Below are 22,409 nucleotides of genomic sequence, written 5' to 3'. Positions count from 1 at the left end.
GAGATCTATTCACCCCCCCCCCTCTAGATCCTTAAGCCTAGCGTCTAACAAGTGGCATCAAGAGCTCTGGTTTATTCCGTGCTACGTGAAACACTTATTGGAAAGATGACTCATAACATGCTCCCCTCATGTTGCTGTTTCTCGGCATAATCGACATAATAAGTCTGTTGTGCAGATATTACTAACGTTTCCTCCAAACAATTGAGCAATCTCCAGAGATTTGGATATCAGAGCAATCACATGTATGAAGTTAATGGTATATCCCGATGTGTTATGTATGAATGGAGTAATTTTTAGAGAACCCAAACATACCCCTATCAATATTCCGATGGGTTTGTAATTTTCTTTGTTTTGGCCTTGTATCCTTATACTTGATTCTGGATGGTTTTATATATATAATTCTCTTGCTTTGAAAAAAAATAAAAAAAATATTCTGATGGGGACTTCAATATCTTTGATTGGTGTGTTAGACATGTAAAATATCAGTTTGAATATTGTTTAGAATAATTGTTATTTGTGTTACTTCTTTTCCTTCTTTTCCTTTTGGCTTGTCTTGGGTTGAAAAAACATGTAATGCTAAATGATAATAATATTTTGGAGCTTTTTGTTCTCTTATAAATTAAAGTTATATATGTTGTATTGATCTTGATCCTTGTTAATAGTTGATTGTCGAGGTTCAACTACGTGCTGTCTTGCATAAAAATTGAATGCATGTGAACACAATCATGAATTTATTTTACTGAAATGACAACACTTATTTATCAAATTTTCCTTTGAGTCCTAAGTAATCTAACAATGGGATTCATATTTCATAATTTCATAGAATCGTCTATTCTCTCAACTAGTTTCTTTACATAGATCCCAAGCTTCTTGGTGCATCCCATTTACAGGAAATAGTACAGATATGGAGGGTATGTTGATTCAATATTTGTATTATGTAAAGCACAATAATATCTAGGCCAATTTTTTTTAAATAAGTAATGATTTCATTAAACTCCAACAGGAAGAATTACAAGCAGAATTACTAGTCAAGGATCTCTAGGCATAGTTAAAACAAAGTTTGCACACTTTCAGAATTACTAGTCAAACCACAACTACATATCAAATTGATGAAGGACTCAATAAAAGACCAGCCAAAGTAATATCTGTCATAAGAACGAGAAGAAAAAAAATATAACCAGCCAGAAAAAAGTTTGAAAAATCAGATGAAACCCCAAAAGCATTACATACCAAAGAAAAACGATTTAGCTTCCAGATAAATTTCTCAAAGAAGTTAGTAACAAAAACGCCTTACATTCATAACAACTAGCAAACAAGGCATCCTTGACGCTTGAAAACTTTCTTCTCTGTGTCACTCAAAACACAACCAGGCGGTACTGTTATTTTTTGCAACGATGGCCTTAAGAATACCATTGAGGCAACTACGCTAGGATGTACATTACGACACAATGCTACATTGATCTCTCTTAATTGTGTGCAGTTTTCTAACACATGCTTCACTCCCTTGTCTGTAACCCGTAGACAATTGTTGATTGAGAGTTGTAAAAGCCCACGACAAGCCTGTGAGATTACATAGAGTTCTTCGTCATAGACTTCTGTATGGGATAAGTCCAACACCTCCAATTTGGAAAATTCAAAGTCCATTCCATATAGCTTCAAATTCACTATTGAAAACTGGAGTGCAGTGTTACTTAAGTCAAGTATTTGTAGTAAAGGGAAATAATTTGCGACGAGGAACAAGTCGTGGTAATAGTCCAAACCAAAGTTGGAACAAGTGAGAGAGGTCAAAGTTTTAATATTTTGGGAGAAAACTCTCAAGCCATATGCGGGGAAGTTGGGTCGGTTGGAGAAACTTATCCAGGTTTCGTTGGAGATATTGAGCGATGTAAGTTTCAATGGATAACAAGAGATTTGGGGGAGAAGTTTGTTGAGGTCGCAATAGGCGGACGAGAAGTCAAGGGAAGTGAGCTTGGTAAATCTTTGAAGGAGGCTAGGGAGGAAATGGAGGGTTGGTTGATGGACATTGAGAGAGATGTGAAAAAGATTTGTCATGGAGAGGAAGCGTTTGGATACGAGTGAGAGTGACTTCAAAGTGTGACGTTTTTCGTCACTGTTGAAAAATTTGAAGATCAGTTCCCAACAATCATCGGGTAAGTCCAAAACAGGAGGAAGCAATTGTCGTGAAACTTTGACACAATTTTTCTTCATGTTCACATTGAAACTTTAGGGCAAAACCTTTTATATATTAAGTTTTTTTTGTTTCAAATCGTTTCAAATAGCCACACGCAACTCACTATTTTTTCTTTTTTAATGCGATCCTAGACACAATTTACTTAAATTAATTTTTCTATTCAATACAACAGTGATTTATATGTTTAGAGTTTTTTTTATTGTTTTCTATTTAAAAAATTTATTCTTTGAAATGACTAAAATATAAAATATATGTTTAAATTATTACTCTTTTAAATTTAAATTAATAATTTAATCAATTTTTATATAATCTGCTCCGCAACATTGTCAATTAAAGAACTTGCCAATTATTCTGTTATGTTTTGTCTCAGTTCCCTAAAACCCTAAAATAATTAAAACTTTAAATTTCACAAATAAATAGAAACTCTCATTCGGCGGCACCGAAGTTTCCAACATTAAGAGGAAAAGAAACTCTCTCAAATCAAAATCAACAATGGCTGCTTCTTCTTCACCATCCATACAAACTAGAGGCAAAAAAGAGGATGTTTATTTACCAGATGAATGTTGGGAATATATCTTGGAATTCCTTATCAACCACGACACCAAAGACACTCACCGTCGCTACTTTCATCTAAAGTCTCTTTCCCTCGTCTCCAAACAGTTACTTTCCATCACAAACTGTCTTCGATCATCTCTCACTATCTATAATCCAACATGCCAATTCTTCCGTAGATTCTACAACATCACCTCCCTCGACCTATCCTACTACGATGGTGATCTGGATGATCTTCTTGTGAATACAAGATTACACTCAAAGATGTTTTTGATTCATGGCAAACTCAAATAAGCATTCAAACAACAAGACGGAAGCAGAAAACTTAAAGAAAAGCAAGCATTGATCACTCATAGGTCAACCCATTATGTTTATATGTTTAAAGGTTGACTCAACACAAGCAAAACAAGAAGAATGCAGAAAAGCAGCAGTTAGGTCGACCTACCATCAACCCAGGTCGACCTAAAATGGAGAAAAATTCATATACTCCTGCTAGGTCGACCCACACATCATTTAGGTCGACCTAAATTGATGAATTTTACATACCAGCCTGTTAGGTCGACCTACACATCAACTAGGTCGACCTAATCTGTGAAAATATTCCCAGAATGCATCAGAAGAGGATTTTGGTCGACCTACTCCTTCAACAGGTCGACCTAACTGGGAGCAAAATTCTGCAAGCTCTGTTAGGTCGACCTAAGCACTACAAGTGGTCGACCTAACTGATCAAGAAAGTTCAAAAATCAGTTTTTCTTGGTTCTAACTGTTATGCAATCATATATATTGTGCAAGGGTAATTATTCAAGCAACACCAACGACTGAAAGATACACAAACGCTTCTCATCTTCGTTCTTCATCATCTCCAACACAATTACACATAATCATTCTTGCGTTGCGGGTTAGTGATGAGTTCGATAACGTCCATGGAACGGAATTGAAGATTCCTAGTGGGTGAAGGTTTGTGGCGTTTGTTGGTGAATAAAATCTGCGGGTTTTGTCCTCCACGACGGGTGGTTCTTGGGGGTTTTTATCAAGAGGCGTTCATTGAGGATTCGGCTGAGTGTAACGATTGAGGAACGGGGAGTTCAAGGAATCAAGACACTGCAGAAGGGAATCAAAGTGAAGCTCTTGGATAACCTTGATCTTGCTCAAGATTAAGGGGGAAGAAGATTCAAAGGATCGACAAAATTGGTTTATCGTTTATCGCTTTGTTATCTTCTTTGTATATACTACTTTCAACATTAATGAAAGATTACCCAATTTCAATTTGGAATTGGGGGCAGACGTAGTCGTAGCGAGGACGATCGACGAATTGCCTAAACAAATATCGTGTTCTTGTCGCTTTTACTTTTTCATTTACATTCTGTTCATATTTGGTTATAATAGCAAATTGATCAACGATTCGAGTGTTAAGATTGTGAATTAAGTTCGTTCATAAACATCACAATCCATCACACATTGAATTACCTTCAATTTGATCATTATCACCAAGTGTTTGTATATTTGTTTCTATCACTCTTACTGCATTGCAAACATTGTCCATCATACAAAAAGTTGATCTGATTTTCATAAGAGAAACATCTTGATTCTGCGACATATACTCTTATCATTTACTTCAAGTCTTTGACTGGTTTTTCAAACACATATATAATCGTTTCGATAGTGGTTCGGAATAGACGCGAGTCGATTCAGAATTCACTTCCGCTTAAAAGTCGTTTAAATCCGTAAAACTGTGAACGATCTATTCACCCCCCCCCCTCTAGATCCTAAGGCCAGCGTCTAACAAGTGGCATCAAGAGCTCTGGTTTATTCCGTGCTACGTGAAACACTTATTGGAAAGATGGCTTCCGGACCTAAAGGGGCTCATAATAGAGCTCCAGTTTTCAACGGCGAAAACTACGGCTATTGGAAGGATTGTATGTGTGTCCATATCAATGCAATTGATAGGAACATCTGGACAGCTATTGTCAATGGTCCATTTCAGATCACCATGACAAATGCAGCTGGTGCAGTTGTTCCAAAACCAGAAGATACTTGGAATGCTGAAGATGAAAAGAGATATGCATACGATTGGAAAGCGAGAAACATTCTAATCTCAGCTCTAGGAGTTGATGAATACTATCGCGTTTCCCATTGTAGATCAGCTAAAGCTATGTGGGACACATTGCAAGTTGCCCACGAGGGAACGGATGATGTCAAACTAGCTAGGATCAATACGTTAACTCAAGAGTTCGAACTTTTCCACATGGAAGATGGTGAAACCATCGAAAGCATGCAGAAAAGATTCGTTCACCTGAAAAATCGATTAAATTCTCTTGATAGACCTGTTTCCAATGCAGTTGCTACTAACAAAATCTTAAGGTGTTTGAACAGGGAATGGCAACCCAAAGTTACAGCAATTAAGGAAGCAAATGATCTCAACACTTTAGACATTACCACTCTCTTTGGTAAACTAGAGGAACATGAACAGCATCTTAAATGCCTTGACATGCATGAGAAGAGGACAAAGAAAGAAAAGAACATGGAGAAAGAGGTAGAGAAGAAGTCAATAGCTCTAAAAGCTTCGAGCTCCAAGACCTCAAAACGAGAGCCAAAGGATAGTGACACAAGTGATGACGAAGACTCCGATGATGAGGAAATGGGACTGTTTGTGCGAAGATACAACAAATATCTAAAGAAAAATGGAGCAAAACATTCCGACAAAGGATTGATCAACTATAGAAAGCAATCAAACATGTTCAAACAAGATGACGACAACAAAGGAAAGATCAAAGGTCTTTGCTTCAATTGTGGGAAAGCCGGTCACTACAAACCGGATTGTCCATACCTTAAGAAAGAAAAGGAGAAGAACCAAAGCAAAGGTCATAACAAATCTAAAAGAGCTTACATAGCATGGGAAAGTGATTCATCTAGTGAAAGCTCGTCAAGCGATGAAGAAGAATCAGCAAACCTATGTTTCATGGCTCATCAAAACAAGAAAAAGAAAGCTGAAAAGTGTCTTGACATTGCCGAAAGGTTGTGGTTCCTTGATAGCGGATGTTCAAGACACATGACTGGAGACCTATCTCTTTTCGTTGAGTTTCAAGCAAAGAAAAAGGGGTATGTCACCTATGGAGATAACAATCGGGGAGCCATACTTGATAAAGGAAGTGTAGGTAACCCTTCTACCACTACTATAACTGATGTGCTGCTAGTAGAAGGTCTTAAACATAATCTTTTAAGTATAAGTCAATTGTGCGACAAAGATTTTAAAGTAATGTTTACAAATTCTGGATGCACAATAGAACATACTAAGAAAAGAGACATTATGTTTAAGGGCTTAAGAGTAAACAACATCTACATGCTAAACTTGGATGAGGTATCTAAGTCTAGTACCAAATGTCTAGTTGCTCTAGGCGATGACTCATGGCTTTGGCATAGACGTCTCGCCCACATAAATTTTGACTTACTAAATAAAGTTGTCTCAAAAGATTTAGTAATCGGCTTACCCAAAATGAAGTTTTCAAAAGATCATCTATGTGATGCTTGTCAAAAGGGAAAGCAAACAAAAATCTCTTTTAAATCAAAGAACGTGGTTTCAACATCACGCCCTCTTGAACTACTTCACATGGATCTCTTTGGCCCTTCAAGGACTAAAAGCATAGGCGGAAACACCTATGGTTTTGTCATTGTCGATGATTACTCGAGATTTTGTTGGACAATCTTTTTACCTAGTAAGGATCAAACTTTTCCAGCTTTTACACAATTTGCAAGATTATGTCAAAACAAAATGAACAACAAAATAGTTGCAATTCGAAGTGATCACGGTGGAGAGTTTGAAAACATTCTTTTTGAAAAATACTGTGATAAACATGGAATTGAGCATAACTTTTCAGCTCCTAGAACACCTCAACAAAACGGAGTAGTTGAACGTAAAAATCGAGTTCTAGAGGAGCTGGCAAGAACAATGCTGAATGAGGGTAATCTACCAAAGTATTTCTGGGCTGACGCGATTAGTACAGCATGTTATGTTTTGAATAGGATAACAATACGTCCTATACTGAACAAAACTCCCTATGAATTACTAAAAGGTAGAAAACCAAATGTATCTCATCTCCATGTATTCGGTTGCAAGTGTTTTGTTTTGAACAATGGTAAGGATAATCTTGGCAAATTCGATGCTAAAGCTGATGAGGGCATATTCCTTGGCTACTCACAATCTAGCAAAGCATATCGAATATATAATAAGAGATTACTTATAGTAGAAGAGTCAGTACACGTTTCTTTTGATGAATCTTATGCAAAATATGTCGAGAAAGGTCTTTCATTTAATGGTGCAGGCCCATCCACTGAAGACATTGTCAAGGATAAGGAAGATGAGGATGAAAGTATTGTAAAGAAAGATGCTGAGAGAGAGAAAGATGAGTCTCACAATGAAAATGAAAAAGAAAGCATCTCAAACAATGAAGAACTTCCCAAGGCCTGGACAAACGTGAAAGACCATCCAATTGACAATATAATAGGAGACATCTCAAGGGGCGTTACAACACGCTCAAAGATAAGTAACTTCTGCCATCATTTTGCTTTTGTTTCACAAGTTGAGCCGAAAAACGCTAAGGATGCATTACTTGATGAGCATTGGCTAATGGCCATGCAAGAAGAATTAAACCAATTTAAACGGAATGATGTTTGGGACTTAGTCCCTCATCCGGGAGATCATCAAGTAATAGGCACTAGATGGGTTTTTCGTAACAAACTTGATGAAAACGGTGTTATTACTAGAAACAAAGCTAGATTAGTTGCCCAAGGTTACAATCAAGAGGAAGGTATTGATTATGAAGAGACATACGCTCCTGTAGCACGTCTCGAAGCTATTCGCCTCTTACTTGCTTATGCTTGTTCTAAAGACTTCAAACTATTCCAAATGGATGTTAAGAGTGCCTTTCTAAATGGCTATATAAATGAAGAAGTCTATGTTGCTCAGCCACCCGGCTTTGAGAATTACATGTATCCAACTCATGTTTATAAGCTGAAACGTGCTCTATACGGTCTTAAACAAGCCCCTCGGGCTTGGTACGAACGTTTGAGCAAATTTCTCCTTAGTCAAGGGTACTCTAGAGGTAAAGTTGATACTACTCTCTTTATTAAAAGAAAAGATAAGGATATTCTCTTAGTCCAAATTTATGTAGATGGTATTATATTTGGGTCCACTAATGCAAAACTTGTCAAAGACTTTTCTAAGCTTATGCAGAGTGAATTTGAGATGAGTCTCATGGGTGAGCTAAATTTCTTCCTTGGCCTACAAATCAAGCAACTCAGTCATGGAACGTTTGTGAATCAAACTAAATATTGTACGGAGCTGCTCAAAAGATTTGGAATGAGTGAAGCAAAGGAAATTGACACACCTATGGCAACAAATACAAATCTAGACAAAGATGAGAAAGGTAAAGAGGTTGACGTGAAATTATACCGAGGTATGATAGGTTCACTATTGTATCTTACTGCCTGAAGACCAGACATTATGTTTAGTGTGTGTATGTGTGCAAGATATCGATCTTGTCCAAAAGAATCTCACTTGAAAGCTGTCAAAAGAATTCTGCGATACTTACGTGGAACTACTACATATGGCCTATGGTATCCAAAAGGAAATGAGTGCCATTTGGTAGGATTCTCCAATTCAGATTTTGCTGGCTGCAAATCCGATAGAAAAAGCACTAGTGGAACGTGTCATCTATTCTCAAACTCATTAATAAGTTGGCATAGTAAGAAACAAGTATCGGTTGCATTATCCACTGCTGAGGCAGAATATGTAGCTGCTGGAAGCTGATGTGCACAAATATTATGGCTCAAGCAACAACTTCTTGACTTTGGTATTAAGCTTGATCACATACCTATCATGTGCGACAACACAAGCGCCATAAACTTGAGTAAAAATCCTGTCTTACACTCACGTACCAAACATATTGAAATAAGGCATCACTTTCTACGAGATCATGTAGAGAAAGGAGACGTTACTTTTGAACATGTAGAAAGCAAGAAGCAACTAGCTGACATCTTCACCAAACCTCTAGCAACGGAGCAATATTTCAACATTCGTAGGGAATTAGGGATACTCGATATCTCTAATTTGGGCTAATTACGTTTGTTTTCTCTTAATATTATTTCTTTACTTTATGTATATATCTATTTGTCTTGCTAACATTTTTCTTAGCGTAAAGGTAGTTCATCATCAAGCCAGGCGTCATATTGAAAAAGCGGTAACGTAATTGTTGTTCACTTCCAAAAATATTATTGATACTATAATATGCTATCAATTAACATGCTTATAGTGACTTCATGCATAAAAACTGCTCCTGCTCACATATGTGTCTCATTCTATCATTAACTACCTTTTACCTACTATACTGTACATGCTAGCATTATTATCTATGGTTCTCTTGTTACTCTCCTATTCTCTTGTTTTCTCTTTTTGATGTTGACAAAGGGGGAGATAGATGTTGGATGCACGGGGGAGCTTTATTGAGAGATTGCCTTGTTGAGAGATAGATGCTGGATGTACGGGGGAGCTCTGTTGAGTCTTTATCATATACTACCAAAACTTAGACGAATGGTTTGCCATCATCAAAAAGGGGGAGTATGTGAATACAAGATTACACTCAAAGATGTTTTTGATCCATGGCAAACTCAAATAAGCATTCAAACAACAAGACGGAAGCAGAAAACTTAAAGAAAAGCAAGCATTGATCACTCATAGGTCAACCCATTATGTTTATATGTTTAAAGGTTGACTCAACACAAGCAAAACAAGAAGAATGCAGAAAAGCAGCAGTTAGGTCGACCTACCATCAACCCAGGTCGACCTAAAATGGAGAAAAATTCATATACTCCTGCTAGGTCGACCCACACATCATTTAGGTCGACCTAAATTGATGAATTTTACATACCAGCCTGTTAGGTCGACCTACACATCAACTAGGTCGACCTAATCTGTGAAAATATTCCCAGAATGCATCAGAAGAGGATTCTGGTCGACCTACTCCTTCAACAGGTCGACCTAACTGGGAGCAAAATTCTGCAAGCTCTGTTAGGTCGACCTAAGCACTACAAGTGGTCGACCTAACTGATCAAGAAAGTTCAAAAATCAGTTTTTCTTGGTTCTAACTGTTATGCAATCATATATATTGTGCAAGGGTAATTATTCAAGCAACACCAACGACTGAAAGATACACAAACGCTTCTCATCTTCGTTCTTCATCATCTCCAACACAATTACACATAATCATTCTTGCATTGCGGGTTAGTGATGAGTTCGATAACGTCCATGGAACGGAATTGAAGATTCCTAGTGGGTGAAGGTTTGTGGCGTTTGTTGGTGAATAAAATCTGCGGGTTTTGTCCTCCACGACGGGTGGTTCTTGGGGGTTTTTATCAAGAGGCGTTCATTGAGGATTCGGCTGAGTGTAACGATTGAGGAACGGGGAGTTCAAGGAATCAAGACACTGCAGAAGGGAATCAAAGTGAAGCTCTTGGATAACCTTGATCTTGCTCAAGATTAAGGGGGAAGAAGATTCAAAGGATCGACAAAATTGGTTTATCGTTTATCGCTTTGTTATCTTCTTTGTATATACTACTTTCAACATTAATGAAAGATTACCCAATTTCAATTTGGAATTGGGGGCAGACGTAGTCGTAGCGAGGACGATCGACGAACTGCCTAAACAAATATCGTGTTCTTGTCGCTTTTACTTTTTCATTTACATTCTGTTCATATTTGGTTATAATAGCAAATTGATCAACGATTCGAGTGTTAAGATTGTGAATTAAGTTCGTTCATAAACATCACAATCCATCACACATTGAATTACCTTCAATTTGATCATTATCACCAAGTGTTTGTATATTTGTTTCTATCACTCTTACTGCATTGCAAACATTGTCCATCATACAAAAAGTTAATCTGATTTTCATAAGAGAAACATCTTGATTCTGCGACATATACTCTTATCATTTACTTCAAGTCTTTGACTGGTTTTTCAAACACATATATAATCGTTTCGATAGTGGTTCGGAATAGACGCGAGTCGATTCAGAATTCACTTCCGCTGAAAAGTCGTTTAAATCCGTAAAACTGTGAACGATCTATTCACCCCCCCTCTAGATCCTAAGGCCAGCGTCTAACACTTCTCGTCGAAATCTCTCGTTTTCCATTGAAAATCACATCACTCAATATCTCAAACCAACTCATTATTCGAGTAAAGGGATTGCGAGCTTTCTCCAAAAACATTACAACTTTGACATCTCTCGTATGTTCCAACATTGATACTCTCTATTATACCCACATGTTATTCATTGCCGAATGCTTCCCTCTCCTCGAAGAACTTGACCTCAGTAAACCTACACAGTTTAAATTTGACAAAACCGCTTTCTTCCCTGCACAGGCTCTTTCTTTGGCACTGCCCAAACTCCGCAGAGTTAACTTGTCTCGTAATTCCTATATCTCCAACGAATTACTTTTCCACCTGTTCAAGAACTGTAAGCTTCTCGAAGAGGTTAGCATCATCGGTTGTTGGCGCATACACCTGTCTGACATTGCAGCTGATCTCCACGAGAGGCCAACGTTGAGCTCATTATCTTTTTCAGCAAGCAGTTTCTACGGCCTCACTTCATCTTTCATTGACTCTTTGGTGAGTTTGAAAGGTTTGACTTCACTTGATTTGTTTGTTTTGAGAATATCCGATGAGTTTCTCTCCTCTATTGCAATGGAGGGTCTTCCTTTGACAAGGCTTGGTCTCCGAAATTGTTCAGGCTGTAGTTATGCTGGAATATTTTCTTTGCTATCCAAGTCTCCATGTATACTACATTTGATTCTTCAAAGTGCTTCTTTTCTGAATAATCAACATGTTGCCGAGTTGTCTTTATTTCTGAGTGATTTGATCTCTATAAACCTTAGTCATTCTGAAAGACTCACAGAATCAGCCTTGTTTGCACTTGTTAGGAATTGTCCTTCACTTATTGAGATCAATATGGAATATACATCTATTGGAAAAGAGAGCGTTAGGAATTCTAATTCTTCGATGGATTGTATTGTAAACTCTCAATTAAAGTCTCTCTATTTGGCTCATTGTGAGGAGTTAAGAGATGAAACCATCATAAGGTTTTCTTCCATTTTCTCCAATTTGCAGCTGCTTGATTTGAATTCTTGCCAACTAATATCTGATGAAAACGGCCATGTTTTTAGGAGATATTGTAACATTAGACATTTGAATTTAGCCAATTGTTCAAGAGTGAAGCTACTTGTTGGAATGAACTTTGAACTTCCTAACTTGGAGGTGTTGAATTTGTCATGTACAACCGTTGACGATAAAACACTCTATGCAATCACAAAGGGTTGTCGTGGGCTTTTGCAATTCGACCTTGAAAATTGTGGGAATGTCACACAGAAAGGAGTGAAAGATGTGCTTGAAAACTGCACACAACTAAGAGAGATCAATTTGCGGAAATGTTATAATGTGCATGGTGATGTTTGCTCAATGTTATTGTCAAGCCTGTCTTTAAGAAAGATAATTGCTCCACCTCATTTTCATTTCACTAGAGGAACTATGAAACTCTTTTCACATCATGGATGCCGTGTTTGCTAGCATTCTAAAAGTACTATTGAAGTTTGAACTCTTAAATGTAAGTTTTTTTTTTCAACTTTAATTCTATGATAGTTAAATTTTAACTTACAACTGAGTATTTACTCATTAGTCTGCATATGATAATTCTGTAAACATTTGAGTGTTACATGCAATTTTTATTTGTATTATTTTTCATGGCTTTGTTTTAAATTATTATAATACTTTGATAAGATTTGTGTCATATTTATTGCAGCCCTTCTTGGTATATGAGTTTCGCATACTTCCTGTAGCACGATATTCTCTACTGTTACTTATCTGGGTTTTCTATGCGTCCTATCATCTTTATATTTTGAACAAAACTTGCAATCCTTTAGTGGTCAGTTTAATCAAATTATATACTGCTTAATAATAGTGCATTACTTTCGTCTATTAATCCACAAGTGTGTTCTTCTATATGACAATTGAAAACAACAAATGCAGTGACTGCTTTTTTGCTATGTATGCCTCATCCTGTTTAATGACACTAACTAATACACAACACATCATTGTGCTGCAGGAGAAGCCAACATCAACTACAACTAGAATACCAAAGAAAGTGCTTCTTGTTTTGAACAAAAGTTTTGTTTTTCTCCTAGTTATTCAGTATTGCTACTTTGTAGAGCAACTTAAGTTTTGAGTGTTTAATTTTTTATTTATTTATGTTTTCAAGCTTACATCTTTAAATAAAGAAAAATGTTTTGTTTTTTTTTTATCATAGATTACATTAACATTCTCTATGCCTACAAGAAAAATGATATATAATAGAAGTTAAGAATTATCTGACAGCTTCAATGTTTTCTTTGCTTTCGATATTAAAGATTGGAAAACGATTACTAATTTGGATTTTGAGATTGTATTGACAGAACTTAAGTTATCAACTTCGGATAAAGTTTGAGTGACTTTAAAGCCATAACCATAGCAATTTGCACCAAAGTTTCGTGGAAAGTCACTGAATCCATTTCCGTTAACTTGAATTGCAAACATGTCAGAAACATCATCAACAAGCAATGTATTTGAAATTCGAACTACATCCTCATTAATTATATAATTCCTATGATATAGAAGTCAATGCATGTATAGAATAAAGAAGAGAAAGGAAAAGGTACACCAAGAAACAACCCATAGACAAAATCATTTTTTAGTTCCACGGTGAATCAGAATTAAACAAGTTCAAAACCCTAGTATAACTAAGTGTTTGGTCGATGAGTTTCAGAGATAGTATTTCTTTGCAAGGTGGAGAGTCTTTTGCCTTTTAATAGAAGACGGAACCGTTCTTAACCTCCCACTCAGGGTGCTACTGCAATTAGCAGATAATAACCTTAGAGTGGGAGGACATAACATTATTGTGCAGCGGGACTTAGGCACATCAAGTAAAATCACAATAAGATCAATATATATTGGAAACGTGAAACATATAAGATAACATCATGCATTGATAAGAGAAACTTTGATCTGATTGTCTTTGCCAAAAGATCCATGAAATAAACATATGTTTCATGTGGCACTGTCTGCCGAGCACTCAATTTTACTTGAGATCATGTCACCGTCCAACTCAGTATGAAATTCAGCTATTCTATTCTGCACAAGTTCAGCAGACCTGAGGAGACTATGGAAGACGATTTCTGCAACATATGAAAAGCCCCCATAGATTATGAGCGATCAACATGAAAGTAGATGAGTTGAGTATAGCATTACACTCTATTATAGACTGAAGCACGGACACCCCGAGCAAGACACTAACACTGATTACACTCTATTATAGACTGAAGCATGGACACCCCGAGCAAGACACTAACACTGTCTGACACGACAATAAATACTGATAATAATTTGAAAAAATGAATAAGTTAAATGTATGTGTCTGACACGGGCCCGAACATGCCCTTTTTCAGAGGTGTCGGGCCCGAACGTGCCTTTTAACACGGTTCAACTTAAGAGTGGCATAGATGGAAACCCTCTTTACTACCAATGCAAGGTATGAGAACAAAATCTGGAGTCTTGTTAAGCTCTTTGTTTATGAGTATATGTATACGTTTTATAATTCACTTCGAATTTCAATCTTATTGGTTTAGAATTGCCTTATAAAAATAATTTGATTATTGGTTTGAATGGAAAATCGTTTGAAACTGAAGAAAGTAAACATGTTGTTATTTATCTGCATATTATTGCTTTCAAACTGAAAGTTTTAATTATTATTATCTTACCTAGTTTATTTATTATAGACAGTAAACATATATAAGTGTTGGTCCGTAAATGTCATTCTTTTTTATATGCTTTTGAATCCAATAAAGAAGCCCTTTTTATGATCTTAATTAGCCACACGAGTTTTGCAACACAGTCCATGTTTCATAACAAGCACATCACAGAAGTATTAGAATGCACATACACTTTTTTCTTCGGATTAAACACATTTCAATTAAAGAATAAAACAAAATCATTTGTTCACCGTTATTTCAATTAATCTATCATGGGATGCAGATTGTGAAATCAGATATCAATAATATTCCTAAACAATATCCAAAATAGAAAAAACTCAAAGTATTGATCTAAATTTGGAATATGAAATCAACAAGCTAAAGGTTGGTTCAAGTTTTTATTCAAAAACTTTGGAATATGCTTAGGTTGAAGAGAATCCTGACATGTCGTACTTACTACTGATCAATAATCCTCTTATCAATATATGGCAAGAGTATTGGCTGTGAAACCTTCCTTACAACAGATCGCTAGTGGCCAGCCCCTGTGCAAGACAGACCAAGGACAGCAGATGGAACCTCGGTCGGCTATCTGCAATTTTTCAGCTGCAAGATATCTATGCAAATGTGTGCATGCAAACTCTGCATCAAAATGAAACCGATCAACATTACTGAACAGGAGTTAATTTGTCAAGACAACTACTTGGTGAAGTCAGCACATACAACCTCTATCTCAATGTTTTCCAGAAAGCAGGGTTATCAGCAACGTCGGGAGAGACTAAAAATCTATGGAGCCTGCATATACCATCTAAAATAAAAACATTCTTATGGAGACTTTGCCGAACACACTGCTTACTTATATGTGCTCAACTTTTTAAAATAAGACAAGCCAAAAAACCACCCTGAGCTAGCCTTAAACTTAATATTAGGAGGTCAAAGGAGAATAATTGGATGCTTCTATTTGTTTGTTGTCTAATGCCTGAGTGCTAGATCTCCCTAGGCTTTTTATTTCCTATCTGCAATGTATAATAAAACATAACTCCAAGTTTCTTTCATTAATGTAGTTTGAATCCCTCCACTCATATGTCAATGGATTCACCAATTTCAATTCCCTTCCTTCAAATCAAATTACGCATTCACTGAAACATTTATAATAATTCATTGGTATACATGATATGCATTAGTGTTAGTACTTGGGGAAAACATTCATTGCTCTAATAACTAGTACTAAATTAACTAGAAGTAATGTTGCTGGTCCTGCCTAGAACAACCAGTGCAGAAAAAAGTAGAGTATCTTCCCTGCTGCATTCACATTTGATGAAACATCACTTTATTCAACATAGCTTAAACACTGTAAAACAATGATACAACATGTACTACTTACATTTTTTATTTTTTTGGTAGATTGGACCTTACGAGGGCAAAAAACTTAAGAAGATAAATAATGATGTTTTCTAGAGATTTTTATTGATTTTATATATTCAGAAAAACAACTGCAAATATAATTCAAGGCAACGCGATAAAAACAATAAAATAGAAAACCGAATATAAGATCTAATTTTTTATACTATTTCACAGCATAGACGATCAGGAGGGGGTTGGAAGTTGGAACCACTTAATACTAGAATTATCCCCGAATTGGATACTCGTGGTGAAAACCAAAAAAAGATTCCTAATTAATATGTATGAATAGATATCAAAAATTCTTGCTTTATGCATCTTAACTAAAATACACCATTGCAGAATTTTCTTATAGATCAGGCAAGACTATTAACATCATCATTAAGTTCTTATCTCATACAACAATGAAATGATCAAAACATCATACATAACAAGTAGAAACCACCTGGTACAATAATGGTCAAGAAACTGAAAAAAACTAAACAACTTTCTTTATTTAAAGATGTAAGTTTGAAAACATAAATAAATAAATAAACTAATCATTCAAAACTTAAGTTGCTCTACAAAGTAGCAATACTGAATAAATAGGAGAAAAACAAAACTTGTCTTCAAAACATGAAGCACTCTCCTTGGTATTCTATCTGCAGATTTTCAATTTCAACCAACAGATCCCTGTACTTGTAGTTGATGTTAGCATCTCCTGCAGCACAATGATGTGTTGTGTATTAGTTAGTGCCATTCATTGTTTTCAATTATGATTCATCACATAGAAGAACACACTTGTGGATTATTAATTAAGCAATATTACCCAACAGAAAACAAAAAACATCTAGAAACACTTTCAACCACCCTAACTGATAATGTGATTAAACAACAGATCACTAAATGGTTGACTAATGAGTAAATGATTATCATATGCAGACTAATGAGTAAATACTCAGTTGTAAGTTAAAATTCAACTATCATAGAATTAAAGTTGAAAAAAAAAACTTACATTTTTGCAGAATGCTTGCAAACACGGCATCCATGATGCGAAAAGAGTTTCATAGTTCCTTTAGTGAAACGAATACGAGATGGAGCAATTATCTTTCTTAAAGACAGACTTGACAATAACACTGAGCAAACATCACGATCCACATTAGAACAATTCCGCAAATTGATCTCTCTTAGTTGTGTGCAGTTTTCAAGCACATGTTTCACTCCATTCTGTGTGACATTACCACAATTTTCAAGGTTGAATTGCAAAAGCCCACGACAACCCTTTGTGATTGTATAGAGTGTTTTATCGTCAACGCTTGTACATGACAAATTCAACACCTCCAAGTTAGGAAGTTCAAAGTTCATTCCAACAAGTAGCTTCACTCTTGAACATTTGGCTAAATTCAAATGTCTAATGTTACAAAATCTCCTAAAAACTTGACCAATATCTTCATCAGGTTGGAAAGAATTCAAATCAAGCAGCTGCAAATTGGAGAAAATGGAAGAAAACCTTATGATGGTTTCATCTCTTAACTCCTTACAATTAGCCAAATAGAGAGACTTTAATTGAGAGTATACAATACGATCCATCGATGAATTAGAATTCCTTACGCTCTCTTTTCCAATAGATGTCCCTCCCATATTGATCTCAATAAGTGAAGGACAGTTCCTAACAAGTGCAAACAAGGCTGATTCTGTGAGTCGTTTACAACGACTAAGGTTTATAGAGATCAAATCACCCAGAAATAAAGACAACTCGGCAACATGTTGATTATTCAGAAAAGGAGCACTTCGAAGAATCAAATGTTGTATACATGGAGACTTGGATAGCAAAGAAAACATTCCAGTATAACTACAGCCTGAACAATTTCGGAGACCAAGCCTTGTCAAAGGAAGACCCTCCATTGCAATAGAGGAGAGCAACTCATCGGATATTCTCAAATTGAACAAATCAAGTGAAGTCAAACCCTTCAAAATCACCAAAGAGTCAATGAAAGATGAAGTGAGGGGGTAGAACTTGCTTGCTGAAAAAGATAAAGAGCTCAACGTTGGCCTCTCGTGGAGATCAGCTGCAATGTCAGACAGGGTTATGCGCCAACAATTAATGATGTTAACCTCTTTGAGATGCTTACAGTTCTTGCACATGTGGAAAAGTAATTCGTTGGAGATATAGGAATTACGAGACAAGTTAACTTTGCGGAGTTTGGGCAGTGCCAACGAAAGAGCCTCTGCAGGGAAGAAGGCGGTTTTGTTAAATTTAAACTGTTTAGGTTTACTGAAGTCAAGTTCTTCGAGGAGAGGGAAGCATTCGGCAATGAATAACATGTGGGTATAATAGAGAGTATCAATGTTGGAACATACGAGAGATGTCAAAGTTGTAATGTTTTTGGAGAAAGCTCGCAATCCCTTTACTGGAATCCTGAGTTGGTTTGAGATATTGAGTGATGTGATTTTCAATGGAAAACGAGAGATTTGGACGAGAAGATCATCGAGATCACCACCAACGTAGTAGGATAGGTCAAGGGAGGCGATGTTGGAGAATCTATGGAAGAACTGGCATGTTGGATTATAGACAGTGCACGTGAGAGATGATCGAAGATGATTTGTGACGGAGAGGAACTGTTTGGATACGAGGGAAAGAGGCTTCAGTTGAAAGTAGGACGGTGAGTGTACTCGGTATCGTAGTTGATAAGGAATTTGAAGATATATTCCCAACATTCATCTAGTAAGTAAACATTACTTGAAAACGTAGCTACGTCTTTGCTTTTAGTTTGTATGGATGACAAAGAAGAAGAAGCAGCCGCCATGGGCATTATTGATTTTGATTTGAGAGAGTTTCTTTTCCTCTTCATGTTGGAAACGTTGGTGCCGCCAATATTTGAGAAAAGCAACCTGGTTATGGAATAGAATGAAGTATTTTAACTAGGGTAAGAAATATGGGCGTACATGTAAAATGAGAAGTTTTAATGTTTTAGGGTTTGTTTAGGAATGAAGTATTTTAACTAGGGTAAGAAATATGGGCCTACAGCTTAACTTAAACCGACTCAAATATGTTTAAGTATTTTTATAAGTTTATTTAAGTAAAAAATTAGTTCACGAGCTGTCAAAATACATTTTAAACCTATCCAATATATTTGACCATATCACTATGTCAAGTTCTTTTTTTCTTTTGAAAAGAATAATAATTATCTTGAATCTCAACAGTACGTTTATGATTATGAGAGTTAATCGTAATCATTAATCTATAAACAACCAAAGAAAAAAGAAATCTAAAAAGAAAAAAAAATCTTATATTTAAGAGTTAAAACTTTGCAAACAAGACATCCTTAGTTTTCTATCTATGTCACTAAAACAAAAATGAGATGGGGCATTTATCTTTATTTAATGATAGCTTTGATAAAACGATTGTGATAATATCATCACCACTCAACTTATCACAATATGTTAAATCAAACTCTTTCAGTTGTGTGCACTTTTCAATGTTAGTCTGTCACAGAGAACCAAAGCAATGCCTGCATCGAGATCAAGGGAGTGGAAACTGATTTCAAGGGAATTAAGGTTGTAGAACTTATGAAAGAGATATGATAGTAAAGAATGTGATGGATGAGAGATGTTGATAGATAATGTGAGTCAGATGGTGATGGAGAGGAAGTGTTTAGAGACTCGGGATAGAGAGTTAAAGTCGTCGTCGAGGAATGAAAAGACATGCTCCCAGCAATCATCAGGTAAGTAAAAATCAGGTTCTGCAGCAATAGGGTGTGTTGTTGTTTGTTGTTGCTGTGAAGATTCAATACAAGTTATTTTCTTATTTTTCATATTCAATACTTGTTCCATATTGAGACTACTACGTTCAAGAACAATGGAACATTGTTGTAGTTTCATCCTCCATGACTTGTCAAGATTTGGTTAAGACAATAAGTGCTTTTAGTCTAGCTTTGGATCAATTGACAAGAAGCAAACGTTTGATAGAAAGTGTTATACCAATCTATAAGGTTTACTTGAAGAACTACATTTTGTCAATTGAAAGTGATGATTTTAACACACTCTTCAAGACACGCAAAGAGGACTCTTAACAACTCCTAATCAACGTTCTTCTATAGAACAAGCACTAGTTACTACTCTACTCTTTTCAATTTCTCACTTTCTTTCATTCATTTTTTGTTTCTCCGACCACCAATGTGTTTGATACTTACTGTTAGGTGAATGTAGAAGGAACCAACATGGGTGAACCTATTGATTTGAACAAACTCCACAAAACCTGGCGCCTCCACTATACTTCTGCTCCCGATGTTCTCATTCTATTCCATGCTGCTGCTGCTGCTGCACTTTCTTTCTTTCAAGTATTCTATTACTAAACTTTAACTATGCTTATTTCACTTCTTTTATCCCACACTCATCAACACTTGTGCATATTTTCTCTTATTGCTCTCATCACCATTTTACTGCTTCCGCCGCAATGAGATAGGTTGAACAAATATTTCAGAAATTCGAATGCCGTGATAACTCTACTAGTGGCATCATTCGCATCGTTGTCCGCTGGAGTATTCCAAATTTGTTAGAGGTAAGTAATACACTGTCAAACCTTAGATGGTTTACATGCTAATTTCACTGATATTTGTCTTGAAGGGTGTGTTAAAATACGCCGAAATGTCAAAATGCTCAAAACCTAGTTCATTTGTTTCTAGTAGTTGCACTTATTATTTCCTGCTAACATCTAGCCTAACCTTAGATGGTTGGAATAACAAATTTTGATGAGAAACTTAGCTTGAGCCTTGACCTCTATTGTTCTCACTCACCTCACCTTCAGCCCAACTCTTGTAGGAACAAGAAGGTGCCACATTGCTTGTATTTGCCAAATTTACTCTTGTGTCCGCCCGCAATGTCTACCTACAATTTCAAGAGGTAATCATCTTGCACAAACATGTTTTCTATACAATATATCTCAACAAATGATGGGGACCTTTAGTACACGATGCATAATTGGTATGAATATGACATTTCCTTCTTCAATTGGTATCTATGATGCTGTCATAACAAACATGTGATTTATACCTAGCAGATCACACTTCAAGATATAAATATTAGTGAACAGCTCCAGGCTCTAATATCTCCAGCAATAATACCACGATCTTTTATAAGTTTACATGTAAATATCAACCTTAATTTTGCCTTATAATTTGCATGCACTATCTTACTGGCACTGAATAATACTGAGATCCCAATGACACCGGAAACTTATGCCACAAAAACGTTTCAGCATCAAATCCAAAACCATGGTGATATAGTTTTATGTGAATGAGACCAGTGGCCAGTGCAGACCAGTGGCCATAACCGTTAACTTATATAGTGTGCTTCTCTCCTACAGATCTTGCAATATTTCGGTACTTTTAAAGTGTATATATGACGCCCCATTTTGTTGAAATGGTTAAAGTGTCTATTGGCAAATTACACGCATAATGCTCTTTTGGATTGCAGGGAATCGGTAGGAGGACTATATTACCTAAGCTATTTGGATGATAATATGCTTTTGGGCCGTGCTGTTGGTAGAGGTGGTGTATTTGTGTTTACAAGAGCCCAATCACATTATTGAGGAGCTTTGATCACTACCAAAAATTCGCTCATTAGCCACGGTTAATTTGCCACGGTTATATAAATGTGGCTAAATTTGTTAGTTTGCCACGGGTAAACCGTGGATAAATTATTATTATAAAACATTTTACGAGCAACCACAATTTAATAGCCACACCTAATTTAACCGTGGATAAAAAAAATAAAAAATTTAAGGAAATCAAGTTTGACACGGTGTAACAGTGGCTAAGAAAAGCGGGATTATTTCATTCACGCACGATTCTTTTCCCTCTTTATTTTTCATTTTACTTTTTTTTTTTTCAGATAACCCCCAATCTTCCCGTTCCTTCCATTCAGTTCTCTTCTCTGTCATAAAACTTCTTCTCTTCTCTGCCGTAAAATTCCTTCAAGAAACATGAAATCGTTTCATTCAGTTCAGATTCACTAATCCCTAATTTTCCTCTTTCGTTGTCGGTAAGTTTTATTGTTGTTTCAGTTCAGAAACATGAAATTGATAAACCCTAATCCTCAATTAATTTGTTTCTGAGTTGTTTACAAATTCAAGGTTTATTTCAGTTTTATGCATTGTTTACAATCCCTAATCTTTCTCTTATTTCAGTTTCGTTTCCTATTTTGATTTTGTCCCTAATTGTTCTTCACTTTCAGTGAAGTTTCCGATTCGACAACACTACTAATCGCTTTCCTCTCTCAATCTTATTGTTAGGTGTTGTTTCTGATTCTGTGGCACTACTAATCGTTCTGAGCTACATTTGAAACGTTGAAAGATTCGACAACACTACTAATCGTTCTGAGCTACATTTGCTGAATTCAACGGTATTTTTCAGAACTTAAATAACTTATCTTTATGCTTCTGTTCGTATATTTTAGATC

The 22,409-nt window shown here is 36.1% G+C and overlaps 2 protein-coding genes and 1 pseudogene across 2 annotated transcripts; 2 read left to right on the top strand and 1 right to left on the bottom strand.

The window, feature by feature from the left end:
- The first annotated feature begins 2,683 nt into the window (after nt 1-2,683).
- On the top strand, nt 2,684-13,015 carry LOC131601686 (SCF E3 ubiquitin ligase complex F-box protein grrA-like). The gene is made up of 5 exons (XM_058873554.1): nt 2,684-2,983; nt 10,894-12,351; nt 12,470-12,487; nt 12,593-12,715; nt 12,896-13,015. Exons 1-5 carry the CDS (start codon nt 2,684-2,686, stop codon nt 13,013-13,015), a joined length of 2,019 nt encoding a protein of 672 aa, XP_058729537.1.
- A 131-nt stretch (nt 13,016-13,146) lies between these two features.
- On the bottom strand, nt 13,147-18,284 carry LOC131601681 (uncharacterized). Its single transcript, XM_058873548.1, has 2 exons — nt 16,966-18,284; nt 13,147-13,429 (listed from the first exon to the last, which is right to left on the bottom strand). The coding sequence occupies exons 1-2, from the start codon at nt 18,273-18,275 to the stop codon at nt 13,147-13,149; spliced, it is 1,593 nt and encodes a 530-aa protein (XP_058729531.1). The 5' UTR covers nt 18,276-18,284.
- A 1,714-nt stretch (nt 18,285-19,998) lies between these two features.
- Nucleotides 19,999-21,540, top strand: LOC131601679 (probable plastid-lipid-associated protein 10, chloroplastic; annotated as a pseudogene).
- The last annotated feature ends 869 nt before the right edge of the window (nt 21,541-22,409 follow it).

This window comes from Vicia villosa, linkage group LG5 (assembly GCF_029867415.1).
Source record: "Vicia villosa cultivar HV-30 ecotype Madison, WI linkage group LG5, Vvil1.0, whole genome shotgun sequence".
Classification (NCBI taxonomy): domain Eukaryota; kingdom Viridiplantae; phylum Streptophyta; class Magnoliopsida; order Fabales; family Fabaceae; genus Vicia; species Vicia villosa.
This window is presented reverse-complemented; position numbering and strand designations above follow the sequence as displayed.

What these genes read in the sequence shown, in the direction of transcription:
- LOC131601686 (XM_058873554.1), top strand. Translation starts at nt 2,684, where the DNA reads ATGGCTGCTTCTTCTTCACCATCCATACAAACTAGAGGCAAAAAAGAG. An exon ending in GTGATCTGGATGATCTTCTT is followed by an intron (nt 2,984 to 10,893) that starts GTGAATACAAGA and finishes TCCTAAGGCCAG; the next exon opens with CGTCTAACACTTCTCGTCGA. An exon ending in AAACTTGCAATCCTTTAGTG is followed by an intron (nt 12,716 to 12,895) that starts GTCAGTTTAATC and finishes ATTGTGCTGCAG; the next exon opens with GAGAAGCCAACATCAACTAC.
- LOC131601681 (XM_058873548.1), bottom strand. Translation starts at nt 18,275, where the DNA reads ATGTTATTCATTGCCGAATGCTTCCCTCTCCTCGAAGAACTTGACTTC. An exon ending in TGCAAGCATTCTGCAAAAAT is followed by an intron (nt 13,430 to 16,965) that starts GTAAGTTTTTTT and finishes TCTATATCATAG; the next exon opens with GAATTATATAATTAATGAGG.